This window comes from Mustela nivalis (assembly GCF_964662115.1).
Source record: "Mustela nivalis genome assembly, chromosome: 2".
NCBI classification, from domain to species: domain Eukaryota; kingdom Metazoa; phylum Chordata; class Mammalia; order Carnivora; family Mustelidae; genus Mustela; species Mustela nivalis.
The window spans coordinates 80,093,928-80,112,921 of NC_139021.1; the positions used below are offsets into that span (position 1 = coordinate 80,093,928).

At 39.7% G+C, this 18,994-nt stretch overlaps 1 protein-coding gene across 3 annotated transcripts in view; it reads left to right on the forward strand.

Annotated features, from left to right (window-relative positions):
- NSMAF (neutral sphingomyelinase activation associated factor) overlaps window positions 1–18,994 on the forward strand; it is a 58,711-nt gene that overhangs the window by 10,129 nt on the left and 29,588 nt on the right. For all 3 annotated transcript variants that reach the window (XM_082720313.1, XM_082720312.1, XM_082720314.1), the window contains exons 2-9: window positions 7,314–7,403; window positions 10,532–10,610; window positions 10,706–10,773; window positions 10,854–10,890; window positions 14,958–15,008; window positions 17,532–17,603; window positions 17,914–17,961; window positions 18,058–18,110. In XM_082720313.1, coding sequence (XP_082576439.1) covers window positions 7,314–7,403; window positions 10,532–10,610; window positions 10,706–10,773; window positions 10,854–10,890; window positions 14,958–15,008; window positions 17,532–17,603; window positions 17,914–17,961; window positions 18,058–18,110 — 498 coding nt within the window. The remainder of the gene's footprint in view (window positions 1–7,313; window positions 7,404–10,531; window positions 10,611–10,705; window positions 10,774–10,853; window positions 10,891–14,957; window positions 15,009–17,531; window positions 17,604–17,913; window positions 17,962–18,057; window positions 18,111–18,994) is intronic.

Consider the following 18,994-nt stretch of genomic DNA (forward strand, 5'->3'; position numbering starts at 1 on the left):
CTAGTGCTGAAAAGATACAAACCTGCTCAAAAGGAATGACATGACAGAAGGTGAGGCCCTGAATGTCAAGGAGTACAACTGCCAGGGAATCTTTGAATAGAGGGGGGAAACCTAGGGAACTTTCTAGAAAGAGGATCAGAGATAATTGCATTCCTTTGTTACAGGCCACCTAAGTGAGTATAAAAAATGGCGGGTATGTACCTGATGTAGATTGAAAACAGGAAATAGCAACACAGAAAGTGACGAGAGACCTTACTTAGTCAATGCCTAGTGAGATAGAATTATAGTTTCTTGAGTTCCCTTGTTGAAATTTTGATCTATTTTAAGGCAGAGAACTTAAGAACTTTGCAAAATTCTGAATATTAAAAAGAAACTAATTAAGTAGTAGTGCTGGTAACCTTCAGGAAAAGCTGTCCATATCCAGTTATTTGTCACTGAAGCCCCGGGAGGGGGATCAAGCTAGATTCTGTCTTAACACAGAAGTAGATTTTTTAGAAGGCAGATAATGAAAGTTACAAGGGAAAAAAAAGAGATAGTTGTTATTACTGGGCAGTTCTGGAATGGATATTGATCCCTTAAGTTTTGAAACTGAAAATTCAGAACGTCCAAGCCAAATGGTCCTTGGCAAAGAGTCATAGTAAATGAGACAAGCAGTTAAACCAAGGATGGTCATACAGGTAGTGTTCCTCTGAGCTTATAATTTTTTTTTAAAGTGTAAAGCTGGAAGGACAACAGCCATGGACAGATGAAGAGGAAGCACAGACCTGCACAATTAGCATCAAGAAAGTTGAAGCTCCAGTGAGCCGTGGCTTTAAAAAATGCTACAGATTAAAAAAAGTTTGTTTGTTTGTTTGTTTGTTTGTTTTAATTTCCTGAAGTTGAATTTAAAAGCAGCTTGCTGCCTTGGGCCCAGGCCGGTAGTGGAAAGTTGATGTATAACAGAGGAAGTGGGTTTTGTACTCTGTTAATGATACTGACCTTCAGACTGGAAATGACAGGATCAGCGAGCGGTCCTAAGATGTGTGCTACCTCCAAGCTGCTGGGAGAATTTGAGTTTGGGACCACAGAATCGTTCAGTGATCCAAGAGCTTGGAAAGGTGGAGAAAGAACATATGAGCATAAGTCAGTTCAGTGCTAACTCTAGCTCAGACAGGTTATTTATAAATCACTAGAAGAGGAAGTTGTTGCCACCAGGCTACAGCGTGAATCCACTATAAAGTCATGTCATGCTAATCTCTTGACAGAATTCTGGCTGGTAAGTCAGGAGAACACAGCAGCTTAATTCATCACAACTTTGTCAGAGAATAAGGGTCAGTTGTTGTTGTTGCTGTTTATGTCTTAATAGTGGAATTGAGAAAGGAGAAATTAATGTTAACGTAGGTAGGCGGGATACTATGTGTCTGAATGACTGTATTCAGAGGTTCCTGTCAAATGTATTATGAGGGGAACATTTTCACGTTGAGTCACAGCACTGTGTTCTCACCCTTGTCCATTCAGCATTTCCTTAATGTCTTTATTTCAGAGCCATTTTAAGAAGCTCACAAAAAATGCCCACTTTGGTTACACCAATTCTCTAAGTGGTAGGGTCCCTAGAGTCTAGTATGACCTGAGGATAGTGGTAGGGGATCTAGAGTAGAGGTGGCAAATGCTGGGCTCTCGGGCTTTTCCCATGCCCGTCCCTGCACACATCACCACGGCGTTGGGCCATTTTCTCCCACTGAGCACATAACAGTTCTCCTCAACACAGCGCCACCTCTCCAATCCAGAGAAAGGATGGACTAGCCGAGTCTTCTGGATCCATTATAAATACTGTTCATCAGTAGAGTGTTGGGTGATGGGTGAGTATGGGCACAGATGCAGGGTTATTCTGAGGGCCACCTTGAGTGAACTTGTTTCTGACATGAGGATGTGGCAGCATCTTTTCAGGAAAGTTAAGGTGCTGAATGAGTAAATTTATCAAAGAGGAATCCGAAGAGCCCACCACAGCTCTGTAAAGACAAGACGAATTAAGCTAAGGAGTTCCCAGGGGCAGGGCCAAGAGTCTCCTAAAGAAAACATTTAAAAAGTGATTTTTCAGGCGCCTGGGTGGCTCAGTGGGTTAAGCCACTGCCTTTGGCTCAGGTCATGATCTCAGGGTCCTGGGATAGAGCCCCACATCGGGCTCTCTGCTCAGCAGGGAGCCTATTTCCCTTCCTCTCTCTCTTCCTGCCTCTCTGTCTACTTGTGATCTCTGTCTGTCAAATAAATAAATAATTTTTTTTTTTTAAATAGGGATTTCTCAGAACCTTTTTCCTCCTGAGAATGTGGTTTGAAAATCATCGTGCAAAATGCCATGAAACTTTATTGTAAGAATTTGTGTATACAAAAATTTTAAATCAGGTGTAACACTTCAGTAGAAAGAAAATGTACACTCTGAAAAATTTCTTAATCCTTTAACTTCAAATAATATGATTTGGTTCTGTCTGTTTACCTTGTATTTTACATTTCTTACAAAATACGTGTCTTGGTAAATTAAGGAGGACATAAGTTACTTGCCAAGATCATTATCCAGTTCTACAATAGTTGATATATTTTTTGATTGTTATAAAAAAACATAACGAAGGCTTACCGTCATAGCCTCTTTTAAGTGTGTAGTACAGTAACGTTGTGGATGTTCACTCACACTGTCGTGCAACAGATCTCTAGAGCTTTCTCATCTTTCAAAACGAGCTCTCCCCCCACTGAAAGCAACTCCCTGAAAAGGAGCTCTGCTTTCCCCGTAGGACCAGCTCCTAGCAGCCACCATTCTGTTTTCTCTTGGTAAGAGTTTGATGACTTTAGATACTTTATGTGAGTGGAATTATGTAGTATTTGTTTCAGTGCAATGAGGTTATTTCACTGGCATAATGGTTCATCAGTGTAGTAGCATGAGACAGGACTTCCTTCTTCTTCTTTTTTTTTTTTTTTTAAGATTTTATTTATTTATTTGACAGACAGAGATCACAAGGAGGCAGAGAGGCAGTGAGAGAGAGAGGAGGAAGTGGGCTCCCTTCTGAGCAGAGAGCCCAATGCGGGCCTCGATCCCAGGACCCTGGGACCATGACCTGAGCCGAAGGCAGAGGCTTTAACCAACCCACTGAGTCACCCAGGTGCCCAGGACTTCCTTCTTTTTTTAAAGCTGGATAATATTCCACCATATGACTATATGACTATAGTCATATATGACTATTCCACATATGACTATACCACATTTTCTTTAGCCATTCATCGGTGATGGACGTTTAGGTTGCTTCCCCCTCCTGGCTATCATAAATAATGCTGCCCTGAGCACGGTGATGCAAATACCTCTTTTGAGATCCTGTTTTCACTTCTTTTGGATGAATACCCAGAAGTGGGCCTGTGGCTTGTGTGGTAGTTGTATTTTTAATTTTTGAAAGAACCTCTGTACTGTTTTCCACAGCGGTTGCACCATTTTACAGTCCTACCAACAGTGGGCAAGGGTCCCAGTTTCTCCACATCCTCACCAACATTTGTTATTTTCAGGTTTGTTTTGTTTTGTTTAATAAGGTATGAGGTGATCGCCCCCTTGTAGTTTTGGTGTGAGTATTCATGGTGATAAGTGATATTGAGTATCTTTTCAAATACTTTTTGGCCACTTATATATCTTCTTTGGAGAAGTATCAATTCAAGTCTTAGGTCCATTTTTTAATTGGGTTACATTTTGTTTCTGTTGAGCTGTAGGAGTTGTTGGTTTGTTTGTTTTTTTTTTTTAATATATCCTGCGTAGTAACGCCTCATCAGATATGTGGTCTGCTCATATTCTTTCCCATTATTTAGGCTGTCTTCTCATTCTGTTGATCTTTTTCTTTGCCACACAGAAGTTTTTAAGTTTGATGTGGTCACTTTTATTTTTGCTTTTGTTGCCTGTGTTTTGATGTCCTGTCCAAAAAAATCATTGCCAAACACAGTGTCGTGAAGCTTTCCATCAAGTCGTCTTCTGGAGTTTCATACTTTCAAGTCTTGCATTTAAGTCTTTAATCCATTTTGAATTAATTTTTGTATGTGATCTTAAAGTAAGGGCCCAACTTCATTCTTTTGCATGTGGAAATCCAGTTTTCCCAGCACCATTTTTTGAAGAGATTGTCCTTTTCTTATTGTGTGGCCTTGGAGCTCATATTTGAGCATATGTGAGGTTATTTCTGACCTCTCTTCTGTTCCATTGGTGTATATGTCTGTCTTTTTGCTGATTTTGATTTTGTGTCGATTACTGTAGCTTTGAAATATGTTTTGAAATCAGGAACTGTGAGGCTGCCAACGTTGTTTTTCTTTCTTAATCATTTTAGCTATTCAATTCCATATGAATTTTAGGATTTTTTTTCTATTTCTATATTAAATGCCATTGATATTTTGAGAGGGATTCCACTGAATCCGCAGATCACTTTGGGTAGTATGGACACTTAATAATAATATATTGTAATGTTATATATGTAATATATAATGTATAATAATAGAAATATATTTTTATTTTTTAAATATATAATTGATATGTCTAAATAAAATTATTAATATACTATTATATATAATAGGATTGCATATTTTTTACTTTTTAAAAAGCTTATTTTTAATTCAAGTATCATTAACATAGAGCATTATATTAGTTTCAGTGTATAAAATAATGATTCAACAGTCCTGTACATTACTCAGTGCTCATCCCAAGCGTACTCCTAAACCCTTCACCTGTTTCAGCCATCTCCCCACCCACCTGTCCTCTGGAAACCACCAGTTTTCTGTAGATGAATCTTTTTTTTTTTTTTTGGTCTCTTTTTTTCTTTATTCATTTGTTTCTTAAATTCCACATATGAATTAAATCATATGTATTTGTCTTTCTCTGATTTATTTAACTTAGCTTAATACCCTCTAGACCCACTCATGCTATTGCAAGGAATAGGACTTTATTTTATTAATTATGTGGAAGAGCTGGTTGTCTATGAAGGCTACCTGTGCTTCATAGAAATAAAATTATGCCATTGTCTTATTAAAGATACTTATTTTCTTTTACCTTCTCTCTAAGAGGAGGAGTGGGAAGATAGGGTTAAATAGCTCCAGCTCAGGTCATTAAGGCATGACCTAAAAATAAGGGTCAAGGTAATTCAAAAGGATCTCTCTGAGTTAAACCTTCATGGAAATTATCCCATGCATCAAAGGATTGTTCTAGCAATCCTAACTCTTGTGATTGTATTGAAATTCAGAATAAGTATTAATAGTGAGCATTTTTACTTTGAGCTCTGGCATTTTAGCCCGTGACTAATTCTTGTTCATGGACTTAAAGACATAAATAGGCTAATAAAAAGTTACCTAGTAGGATGGTAAAGCTGGTTCCTGCTGTCATTAGTCTTTATGAGTTATTTTTCTTTTGGCTCAGCTTTCTTTGTAATGAGCAATGTCTTCTTATTCCATGAATATAGATTCTTCTTTGTAAGGATATTTATTATAGGCTTTTGACCTCCTGTTCTCTAGAGAGAAGTTCTCGAGAACTTCAAGTTGTGTCCTGCTTGTTTTGGTCTAGTTCTTTCATAATAGAGGCTGGTGATCTTGGGTTATCCATTCTTATTTAAGTGTGAAATATGTAATTTCTGTGTCACTGTGGGCAGACCTTTTCTGTTGGGCTTCAGTATGGGATCATGCTATAAACACCTGACTCTTTCAAATATTCCTATCCATGGGTCTTTACAGCTATTTTGTGTTTTCTAATAATAATCTATCAAACTGTTACTTGGAATGGTTATGTCTTCCTACTTTTTACTCCATAGCCTTGCTCTCCATGGGGCTTCTTTGTACCTAATATCTTTGATTTGGGGACTTTTTGGAAGTCCTATGATTTAAGTTGGTTTTCTCCTGATAGGTACTTCCCACTGGAGGTGTGTGCCGTTCTGATTTCTGATTGCTGCTGATTCCTCCCATCTCTTTTCTATTTCTCACAAATTTGTTGCTCTCATCTTCCTCTGTGACTCGTCAATTTTCTTTAGTCTGTGGTTTTTTAAAAAATATTTTCTACTCAAATTTTAGTGGTTCTTCTGGAGGTAACAGAAATAGACACACATGCTCAATCTGCTATGTTTATTGGAGACCCTGTCCCTAACACAGCAGAATTCCAGTCCCACACTCCCTCTGAGAGCTTTTCCTGGAACTCTGGATGCCACTGGTTTCCTGGATGAAAACACTTGTTTCCAGTTATTTGCCACATACTTGTTTCTGTGGCCATACAACTGAATTAATACCTTTTCTTATTACCTTATTTTGGTTGTGTGTGTGTGTGTGTGTGTGTGTGTGTGTGTTTAAGATTTTATTTATTTATTTGACAGATGGAGATCACAAGTAGGCAGAGAGACAGGCAGAGAGAGAGAGAAGGAAGCAGGCTTCCTGCTGAGCAGAGATTCCGATGCGGGGCTGATCCCAGGACCCTGGGATCATGACCTGAGCCGAAGGCAGAGGCTTTAACCCACTGAGCCACCCAGGTGCTACTTTATTTTGTTTTTAAAAGTTTAAGACACTTGGGCGCCTCAGTCTGTTGAGCATCTGCCTTCAGCTCATGTCATGATCCCAGGGTCCTATGATAGAGCCGCTTATTAGTAGCTGGACTCCCTGCTCAGCAGGGAATCTGCTTCTCCCTCTCCCTCTGCCTGCTGCTTTTTCTGCTTGTGCTCTCTTTCTGTCAAATAAATAAATAAGATCTTTAAATAGAAAAAGAAAGTTTAAAACACATTAAATTTTAAAAGGAACTATATTTTAATCCTATTCTGTTCAATTTATTTATTTGTTCAATACCAAAGCATTAGACTTGTTATTACAGGGAACTATCTAGAGATCTACCACTCAGAGGCATATGATCTTGTGGAAGTAGCAGGAAAAGTGTAACTAACAATGAGGCAGAACACTAGACCAGGAGGGGTGTACAGCCTGGAAGGGGAGGTAGGGAAGTCTAGTGGCCAGCCAGCAGAAACAAAGGATGAAAACTCCAAAGGTGGGAAAGCCCCAGGGTTGGATCAGACGAGAATAAGTTTTATTTCATAAAATCTGGGGTTTCTCTTAAAGGAATTTTAAAAGTCCATCTATAAGTAATTTTATTTATTGTATCTTTTGCTCAGCTAGGCAAATCTGTCTGTTGCTTTCTCCCACTGAATAGAGGACAGCATCTAATATATAATACACACCTATAGGTATTTGATAATTTAATGAATAATCACTTCGGGAACAGATGCTTTAAATATTCTGCTTTCTTGTGCTTAAAAAAATAAACATGAGGTTTTATTTTGTTCTGCTTTTCCCAAATTTAGATTTTCCTTGCTCCTACTTAACTTGGAGGAATATTACTTTGAACAACACACAGCTAATCATATTCAGAACAAAGGCGGTCAGTATGAAAGGTAAGGAAGATGTTTGGATCTCTGTGAATAGACATTTCCCTTGTCTGATATTTTTAAAATGAAATGTATGGTCATATAGATTTGTCCCCCTTTTGTACTGGGAGAGTAACGAGAAAGGAGGACTTCAAAGTTGTTGCTATAACTTCAGATATTTTCTAAAGCTGAGAAGCAGTGTGTACGAATTCCTCTAATGTAAGTGTCTAACTCAGCTGGATAGGACTGATTCATCCCAGCTCTTTTTTCTTGTATCACTTTTGTACTTACACTCTCAATTATTTGGGTTATGGTGTTATAAAGTCATAATCATAAAACACCAGAGTCACATAAAAATCAGTACTTTCAAAATGAATAATTTGATTTGAACTGGACGCAAAGTCAATTTTCTCTATATTGGATTCATTACTGTGTATTGCTATAGAAACACATTTGGTTTCTTTCACCACACTTTTTGAAAGCTGTGTACAATAACGTGTAATGAAGTATTTAGTTTAAAATGCCAACTTGGAATTAACTAAGATCAGAATTGTTCCCACAAAATTGTATCTGCTGATGATTTCCTTTGGGGATGTCCCTTAACTGTAGGTCATAACTTGATCACACTTTGATATTAGATAAACTCTATAATTTTTAGTGTTCCTCAGCTTTTATCTTGAAAGGACCACCACAGCCATTTGATATTTGTTTAAACACAACCTAAAGAGAGAATTACTTAGCTTTTTGTTAGGGAACTTATGGCATGTCTGTTTCCTTAGCAGTCAAATTAGACGATTCTTGTTCCTTGAGATCAGCACCTTGCTTTCTTCTGGAATTTTGCTCATATTCTTTTCCCTAATTCCATACCTCTGTTTTTCCTCCCAGTACTCCTCTGCTGTATACCGTAAAACATTTTGATTAAAATTAAGTGCATTTGTTTATTATTTTTTTGCATTTGTTTATTATTAAAACACCAATATAAGCTAGCAACCCAAAACCTGTTTTTATAATTTTTAAGTTATTAATGGAGTTCAGTGGTACGACCCATGGAAGTAAATTCGTGATATCTAGCAACATTGCATGTGCATTTACCTATTGATCTAGCAGGTCTACTTGTAGGGAACTATCTCACTATCTTACCATGGGAAATATAGAAATGGAAATATGTACAAGGTTATTTATCATAACACTACTTGTAATTGTAAAATGCTGAAAATAATCCAATAGGGGACTGATTGAATAAATAATGGAATGTCCTTGTAATGGAGTACTATGCAGCTGTAACAAAGGAATGAAACAGGTGTAGTGCTGTGGAGTGATCTCCAGCATATATTCTGTGTGAAAAATAAGAGGCAGAGTACTGTGGATTGCATGCTATCTTTCACATAATTATGAAGGGAGAAGAATCATTTTTTGGTTGTATTTTAAAAAATTAAAAACATTTTAAATTATATATTTAAAAAAACATAAACTAAAAGCTAATGAAAGTGATTATCTACAGAGAAGGATCGATGGGGAAATAATATAAAATGGCAACTAGACTTCTCTGACTGTTCCTTATTTTATAATTTTGCCTTTGGAACTGTAGAAATATTTTAAATATATTTTAATATAGACTTAACATTTCAGAAGAAACAGTAAATCTTATAAAATCAAAGAGAAAATGAAACAAGTGAACTTAACTATATGTATGTTGGAAGGTTAACCACAGAGAATTATTGTAATCAGCTTCACAACATAGTAATTTGTGTCTCTGGTGAGATACGGCCTAAGTTGAAAAAGAATTGCAAAAAGAGGTTGTAAATGTTTTAGTTGTAATATTGTTGTTAGTAATTTGGGTATTATTATTTTGAAACTGGCTTATTCACATGTGCACATAGATTTATATAGTTAAATGAAGCAAATGAATAATATGTCTATGAAAAGACAAGACTTTCAGGATGAAAGACCTACAAATCTAATAGTAAAGGAGTTAAATTAAAAACCTAATGTTATATTTGAATTGGAAATGTTTGTATAGGTTCATATACTTTTCTTTTAAAAGAAAGTATTTGCGGGGCGCCTGGGTGGCACAGTGGGTTAAAGCCTCTGCCTTCAGCTCGGGTCATGATCCCAGGGTCCTGGGATTGAGCCCCACATTAGGCTTTCTGCTTGGCAGGGAGCCTCCTTCCCCTCTCTCTCTTCCTGCCTCTCTGCCTACTTGTGATCTCTGTCTGTCAAATAAATAAATAAAATCTTTAAAAAAAAAATAAAAATAAAAGAAAGTATTTTCTAGCTCTCCCCTCTGGAAAGGCCTAGAAACAACCCGGTAGCCCTGAGCACTGAGACTGTGCTGTCCGTACCACTTCCCACAAAAAAAGAATGAGGGCTCTTTGAGAAGTTGCTGAATCTAAGTCTGGGGCAGGAAGGGTGCAAGGTGAGCCTGGCCCGTCTTGTCCTACTGGCAAGTAAGGGAGGTGTCAGAAACTACTGCACATTGAATGAAAAGGGCACAAGAGCCCACTGGAAAAATTAGGCAACAAGTGGGAAAAACTGAACACCGAAAAAGAGCAATGCCTGTAGTGGTGGAAGTGTGTCAGAATCATTAGAATCCACAAGTTCATGAGATGTTTATATCACCTGGCAGGGCTCCTAGGACACCAACTCATTATTCTAAAACTTAATGAATGGGAGATAAAGAATCAAGCTATTTTTTCTGCTTCCTTTGTACAAATTGTACTTCAAATCATAGATAAATACTATACTCCAGATTATATATATATATTATATAATATATATATTATATAATCATCAACAAAGAACAACTTTACAGTATATATATATATACTGTATATATATATATATTATATATATATATTATATAATCATCAACAAAGAACAACTTTACAGTATATATATATATATATATATATACTGTAAAGTTGTTCTTTGTTGATGAATTCTGGATAATAAACAAAAGGAATGATAAAAATTTCAGTTCCTAATAGGATTGGGTTGGCAAACCATCGGCCTGGGGTCAATGTAATTAAAATAATTATATTGTTGTTCTTTCAGTTAATGCTTTAGTTATCTACTTTCTAGTTAAAATATATTATGATTCTTTTTTGACTTTCACTGTGTTCATTAATAATAATCCTTTGTACTTCGATCCTTAGGAAAATCAGAGGCTCCTTAAAAATATGTTCAAAATCAGTTATTTTTGAACCAGATGTAATATCCCAGCCCATCATTAAGGTAAATGCATTTTAAATTTGAATAGAGACATTCCTACTTTTTGTGTATATTTTATCTTGCTTATTTTTATAATATTTCTCTCAATTTTTATCCAGATTCCTTTGAGAGATTGCATAAAAATAGGAAAACATGGGGAAAATGGATCCAATAGACACTTTGCAAAGTATGTCATTCTCACTAACTGTTTAATTTTACTTCTACCAAAATAAGTTTATACATTAATGACTTTTTTCTGCATTGTAGGGCAAAATCCGGGGAGATTTCACTCATTTTCAGTCAGGTAAGAAACACATAGTAAATATTTTTTTCTAACCTGAGTGAAAGCAGGCACACAGACACAGACACACACACACTTTTTTTTTCTTTAGCACTGACATTATTTGTAGAAATCTCAGATGAAGACTGTTGGCATAGATGTTTACATGTTTTTAAGATTTAACCATTGAGAACTATATTTTTTTTAATATAGTTTATTTAAAACTCTGAGATCCTTAATATTTGGGTTTGGTTTTTTCTTTAAGATTTTATTTATTTGAGAGAGTTAGAGTAGCACAAGCAGAGGGAGCAGCAGACAGAGGTAGAAGCAGGCTCCCCACTGAGCAGGGAGCCCAATGCGGGACTTGGTCCCACGATGCTGGGATCATGACCTGAGCTGAAGGCAGATACTTAACTGACTGAGCCACCAGGTGCCCCAAGATCCTTAATGTTCATAAAGTTGTGTGATGCCTACAGGTTTATGGCTTTATCCTCAGGAGTCCTGCTAGAGTGTGGGGGTTGAGCTGGAAGCATTGCAGTCTCTCCTGCAACTTCTGAGCCATTCAGAAGGTGGGAGGCCAGCAGCACAGCCTTGAGGGGGATCTCAGGGTGACTGCTGGTGACAACCGAGGCCCCAACTCAGGATGTGCCATCTCGTAAAAGTTAGGAGGCTTGGGGTCCTGACCTTTTCTCATCCCAAATTTATTCGGCATACATATATGTTCCCAGTGTCATGCTTAATACCAGCAACACGGAGAAAAAACACAGTTTTTCTCCTGTCATATATGGAGTTCATCTATTTTAGTTTAGTTTTGTTTTTTTCTTAACTTACAAATAAGATGGGAGTGGAGGGACTCTCTCTCGTGCTTTTTGCCCTGGATTTTTACCTGTTCATCTCTAAGGTGAGAGGGTTAGAGATCATGTTGCCCCAACTATGTCCAGAGCCCTAGTTCCATGAAGTGTTCCAAGGAACATCCTTCCGCGCTCAGGTAAATGTAGGAGAAGCTGTGGGAAGCAAAGATATGGCTTTCTCTACTTCGGGACCTGACTCAGTGCCTCAGCAAATAGAGAGAGGGTCTGGAGGAAGCGCCGTGAGCATCTCAGGGAGGAAGAAGGCTGGGAGCAGAGGTGCTCCCAGTGGTTTTTGGACCACTTACCTCTTCTTTTCATGGAGCACTTTTTAACGTATCTTGAAAAATATTTTTTAAAAGTTGGGAGATACCACATTAGGTAGTTTTCTAGGTCTTCCTTCCACAGGTCAATGAATCTTAAGGAAGAAAGCATTTCACAGCCTATCTTTGACTTCATGTTGTTTTAACCGGCATAGAGGCAAATGCTTGTAGCCATCTGCTACTCTGGGTTGTGGGGGCGGGGGGAGCAGAACACAATTATTAATAATTCAGGCCTGTACCTGTGCTCTTGTTGTTTCTGAAGTATCCTTCTGCTTCATGGTCTCTTGTTAGAAAGTCCATATCTGGAAAGGAAGAAGTACTTTTTCAGTTAGAAGTGTGGTTTCCATTATAAAAATTACCCATTTTACTTTATTTACAAACTTACTAGAGGAGGTGTCATGCCAGGCAAACTCAAAACCAGCTTCACATTTAGGGGTGACCAGTCATTAGTTACTCTTTCTAGAATTATTTCAAGCTTCCTGGATTAAGTATACAATCAAAAAAAAAAAAAAAACAAAACAAAAAACAAAACAAAACCTCAAAACTCAACTTTTTACCTTAAGTGGTCACAGTGTTTCAGAAATAATGTTATGGTCCTTTAGGCTTTTAGAGGATTTTGCTTCTTTTGCTTCCAAATTTTCTTTCCAAATTTTAGAAAGTTTTCCAAGTATTAGAGAGTTTTGCTTCCAGATTTGCTTTCCAAATTTTAGAATAAAGAAGGGTGTATGTGTGTAAATAATAGTTTTTGTCATGCATTTTTATATCCAGGAAATATATTTAAGGTTATGAAGCTATGGGAAAAACAAAATACCAAAAGCCCCTCTCCCCAAGGACTTTTCCTTGAGATCGGGGAAGAGACAGTAAGCAGACATCTTCTATAATGAAGACAATGCCGACAGGACAGAAGGCTAGAGGATGAGGAGCTCGTGTGCTGCGGTGGATAGAACCGCCAGGCGGCGCGTGAAGGCACACCGCTGGAGGGCTGAGCCAATGAGCCAGGCAGTGCCCTGAGCTGCAGAGGCCCTGAGAGGGAGCATCCTGGTGGGCGGCAGGTGCGGTGAGGAGGAGGGTGCCGGGGGCAAGGCACAAAGGTCTGAGCGGTGGCAGGGACCATGTCACAGAGAGCCTGCGGGCCAGAGTTAAGAGTCCAAATAAAGGACAAAAGCGAACCCCCCCTGGAAAACTGAGAAGAGGAGGGGTGCCCCCTGCTTTGTATGTATTTGCACAACTCTTGGAGGCCAGGTAGAGAATATGCTAGGGGCAGGGGGCATGAGCAGAAGCAGGAGGGCCTTTTGGGGTGCTGAGAACTCAGGGGTTTTGGATCAGGATGGTAGTGATGGCAGGGTGAGAGGTGGTCAGCGTCTGCATGTATTCTGAAGGAAAACCCCATAGATGCACGATACAAGGGAAGTTGCAAGGTACAAGGGAAAACCATCAGGAATGATTCCCAGCAGGGTGGATAGCCATGCCCTTTATTGCTGTGGAGAAGCCTGGAGAAGAACAGGCTTTGTTTAGAATGTGGCCTCTGAGAGGAAAAGCCTGGTCGGCATTTGGGAGCATTAGTGTGGGGGTCTCCAGGAGGAGACGGAGATGAGAAAGAGAACGGGTTAGCGTGGGTAACACCCTGGGGCTGGTTGAGGACTCCCAGGGGCTGGTGTGCACAGAGGGTCTAAGGGCAGAGGCCCAGCAGCTCTGCCAGGGCGTGGTTGGGAAGACAGAGGGTCGCAAGGGAGACAGTAGGAGCAGCGGGTGCGGTTGGGGAGGGTCAGGAGCCAGCGGCTGGAAACCATCTGGGAAACTGCTTTAGGAGAACTGTGAGCTCTCTCACATGCTCTGAGAAGCAGAATCGAGGAAGACCTTAGAACAAACTCCTGGGTTTGGTGACATGGAGACCCTCTGCACCTTTTATGACCTTCTCACGACTGGGTTTCCATAACATGGTGCAGCTGAAAACCTGTCTTAAGCCCAAGACACAGTACAGCCATCTCTTGCAAAGGGTTTTGCCACAAAGAGGAACAGAAATGGCAAAAGAAGGATATAAGACCAAGGGAGGGTTTGTATCAGTGGTTTGTTTCAAATGGGAGAAAGTGCAGCGAGCATATTACACAACCAAAGTTTTTGAATAGCTGACATGTAGAGGGAGGTCTGCATTCTGTGGCCTAGTCCAGTGACTGGCTTTGAGGACCCAGGCACATCCTTCACCGAAACAGGAGGGAAGGCAGGGCTAATGGGACCAGCTCCATGTTGATGGCTCTGGGGGTGACACAGCTTGTTGGACATGGTTACTGACCTACAATGTAAACAGCTGGCTGTGTGTATGAGGCACTGTGTGCCCAGATCACCTCTAGAGAAATTTCTTGATGTTAATAAATGTATTTCATACCATAGTAACTCTGTTTCACCCATTTCTTAGAAAATAGGCAGTTAGATTAGCTTCTTTCACCCATCTACTTGGTTACTTGGGACAAGTACAGAATTCATAAAACATCTTAAATATTTTATTTATTCAAAAATTGTTGCTACTGGGGTGCCTGGGTGGCTCAGTAGGTTAAGCTGCTGCCTTCGGCTCAGGTCATGATCTCAGGGTCCTGGGATCGAGTCCCACATCGGGCTCTCTGCTCAGCAGGGAGCCTGCTTCCTCGTCTCTCTCTGCCTGCCTCTCTGCCTGCTTGTCATCTCTGTCTGTCAAATAAATAAATAAAATCTTTAAAAAAAATTGTTGCTACCTTGTTGCCTTGATGAATCTCTTTTTAACTTAGTATTTGTTATTCTTACATCAGTCTAAGATTAATACAAGTACTTTTGGAAACTGAGATTATGTGACGATGATTTAAATTCCCTTCATAATACACTAATTTATGGTAACTCATTATTATGAAAATTTTTAGTTATTTTACAAGTATTGATTTTTCTGTCTCAGGTGTATTTCATTAAAGAACACAACATTGTTGCCCCTTATAAAATAGAAAGGGTAAGTAAAGCTTTTCATTTATTCCTAGCAATTTGCGTAGTGATTTTAAGCAATAAGTTTTTGTGACTTTATTAACATCTTTAATCAAATATAATAATTATGTGTATTTAGAAACTTCTTACCAGCAGTTATAACAAAATTACCCAAGGGAGCCACAGACTTTAGTCCAAGAGACTTCAATTAACTCTTTGACTTAAAAACAAATGTGTCTAATAAGGGAGAAAAAAAAGCTTAAATTATTAGATTAGAAATTGAAATCAGAATATGTATCATTTATAAGATTATTTGCTGGATATTACTGAGAATGTATTTTTTTAAATGCTTGAGAAATACTGATAAGTTATAAAATACCCTTATTTGGGAGCTCAGTCATAATTTATAAATTCTCTTAATTGGGAGAAGCTATGAGTAGACTTAAATTCAATGTCTGGTTTTCCAGGACTTATCAAGGAAGCATAGATGTTACATTTAACCATTTTGTGCTTTATTTAATTCTTTTGCTTCAGCTTAATATATAGTAAAGGGTAACTTTGACCAAGAGAGAGTCTTTATAGGACTGACATCAGGCTAGTGCTCTGCATAGTGCCACCTCTGTGAAGAGGAAGAGCCACCCTCTCTGAGCAAAGAGCCCTGCAGGCTGAATGTCTGTCTCTGCAGTGCTTAGTCCGCGCCCGTGGGACATGTGGACCACACACTGCGGCCTTGGGGCTTTATGCGCAAGAAACACTTGCATGTGCCAGTTAGTCAGAAACCACAAATATGAGATTAACTTACTCTCTGGTGGGGCTGTTGGCATTGGGGAAGGATAGTTCTTAATTGGGGGGGGGGGCATCCCTTTCACTGCAGCCTGCTCCCAGGCTAAACCAGACACCCCTACTATACCTTCACCCCTGCTGTTGGATAGTACCTCCGTACATTGACACAAGCCTCATGGAGGTGGGGATGCCTCTCTCCCAAGCTGAGAACCACCGCCTGGAGGGCTCTTCCTCCTAAGGCTCTCCTGATACCCACTTGAAGGGCAAAGCTGTTCTTGGCCCACTGAAAAGTTATGTAAAGGGAGAGGAGGGAGGTTGTCTGAAGCAAAGAAAAGCACTTTTTTTCCAGTGTGAATTAGAACACCCGAGGATTTCCAGATTTAAAAAAGAGGGGAATAGTGACACTGATGGTGACTATGAGAGATGACAGAATAGAAAGTGTTTGTTCCTCTCATGGTGGCCCTGATTCAGTCAAGGATACATGGACTGGTCCCTTTTGTGATAAACCTGGAAACCAGTTAAGAGGTTCTGCACCCAGGTTAGCATGAAATGAGCCTCATTGAGGCTGATGGGGATGTTGGTAACATCCTTTCAGTGTGGGCCCTCTCTAGGCAAAATACCACATGATGGGAGGGAACTCCCAGCTCCCAACTTCTGGTGGGGAGGGAGAGACAAGACTGGACTGTGTACCCAGTGTTCTGACTGTTGTGGTGGCTGCCCAAGAGACTGGCTTCTGTCTTGCCTGTCTTGGAGTAGCGACAGGAGCTGGCATATGCCCTAGATGCATGGGGCCATTGGAAACAAGGGGGAGCTGGACATCTGGCTGCTGCTCCAGGGGACCCATAGTTCAGCAGACAGGGGACAGAGCAGCCCAACAGACTCTCCCTCGGGGCAAGGAGAAGAGGACAGTGTGTGACACATCACATTAATCTTCACAGTATATAACCCCCCCGCCATCCTCCAAGCACCTAAGTATTTGAAGCAGACGTTGACAGAATTGAAGGGAGAAATTGTTAGCAACCCAGTAATAATAGAAGTCCTCAGTGCCCCACTTAGTAACGGGTAGAACATCCAGACAGAAGGTCATTTAGGAAACAGTGGGTCTGACCAACACTGTAGACCAGATGGACCTAAGGGACACAAAGAACACTCAACCTAACAGCAGCAGAGTCCACATTCTTCTCAAAGGCACACAGAACATTCTCTTGGCTATATCACGTTAGGTTACAAAATGAATAAAAATAAATTCAAGATTAAAATCATATCAAGTATTCCTTTTGCCCACCATGGAATAAAACTAGAAACACATAGAAGGAACATTCACAAGTGTGTGGAAGTTGAACAACACCCTTGAACCACCAGTGGGTCAAAGAAGAAATGAAAAGGGAAATTAAAAAATATCTTGGGACAAACAAAATCGAAACCAGAACATGCCTAAACTTGGAGGATGCAGCTAAAGCAGCACTAAGGGGAAAGTTTGTAGTGATACCTGCCTACATTAAAGAAAATAAATGTCTCAGATTTAAAAACCCAACTGTGCACCTCGAGAGACTAGCACAAGAACCACAAACTAAGCCTGAAGTTAGCAGAAGGGACAAAATAATCCATGTAGCAGGAAGTCTGACAGAATCTACTCTCCCCGTCCAGGCTGAGGTGCGGGCAGATACGCACACAGGTCAGCAGGGGGTTGAAGATGTTCTTAAAGGAATATGGTTTGACTTGCTTCTTCCCCGTCCTTTGATTTGATTTAATTTCCCTTTTTTATTAGGGCAAGATGGAGTATGTCTTCGAACTGGATGTTTCAGGGAAAGTGGAAGACGTGGTGGAGACCTTGCTTCAGGTAAGCCAGCACCTCAGTTGGGCATTCATGGGGCAGAGAATTCAAAGCAAACTTGGGCAGAAACTCAAAAAGAAAGAAATCATATTTATACATCTCACTAAAAACAATTTCTTTTATAAATATGAAGCAGATTTACTTGAGTATGTGGAATTTGAAAACTGCATATTAGGAAGAAGTCATAGATAAAGCAGAAGTGATCTTAACCATTACTAAGTAACAGAATGATTGCTGTTTTTCATTGCTTCTAAGGAAATACCTTTCTACTGTTTTAGCAAAAAAAATAAATTTTTGTTTATTTTTAATATTGTAGCTTCACAGAGCCTCCTGCCTTGACAAACTAGGGGACCAAACTGCCATGGTAAGAGTTTCTAAAGTAAATTGTCTTTACTGTGAATTAAATTGTATTGATATTTTACTCATAAATGCTTACTTTTAAATGGTTTTGTTTTCATAGATAACAGCTATTTTGCAGTCACGTTTGGCTAGGACGTCATTTGACAAAAACAGGTAAGTTGATGATTTCATTCCCTGATTCTTTTCCTTTTTCTTTCCTTCTTTCTTTCTTTCTTTTTTTTTTTTTTTTTTTTTAGATTTATTCATGTGAGAGAGTGCATGTGCGTGTGAGTGAGGGGGCAGAGAGAATTTCAGGCAGACTCCCTGCTGATCGTGGAGCCTGATGTAGGTCTGGATCCCAGGACATCCAGATCACGACCTGAGCCAAAATCAAGAGTTGGGTGCTTAACCGACTGAGCTAGCCAGGTGCCCCTCTCTCCCTGATTCTAAAAGACTTCTTACACCTGTATGCCTGCTTCAGCTTGTCCCAAACTTCCCATGTGACCATCTGCAGCGTCCAGACCCACGTGTGGTCAGGAATGGCCCTGGCCTCCGCTTTGGTCAGTCAGCCAGGCTGACAGACCGATGCTCCCTAAGATCCTTCTGGTCTGTCACCATCTTTTGCCACTGTTATTGCCTGAGGTCTGGCCACCATCACCTTCAGTCAGAACATCGTAACAGCTGTTTGCTTGCCCACCTGACCCCAGTCTTCCCTTCTCCTGTCCTCTCTTCCCTTCTGCACCGAGTGTACTTTGAAAATGTGGTTTTTCTAAAGAACTTAACTATATCACTTGTCTGTTTAAAACTCCTCAAGATTTTCCATTGCCTTCAGGGTGAAATCTTCACCTTCCATGGCTTAAGATCTAGCCCTTGCACACTACTCTAGTCGCTGGTAGCTTGTCTCGAATTCTGTGTGCCAGCTCTTTGCGTCTGTGCAGACCCCAAGCATGCCCATGGTCTCTTCCCTCGGAGCCTTTGGACGTGTTGCCTGTGCTTACCCAGCTCGGGCTCCTTCCTCTTTTGCACCTGGCTGACTCTTACTTACTTACCTGATTTTA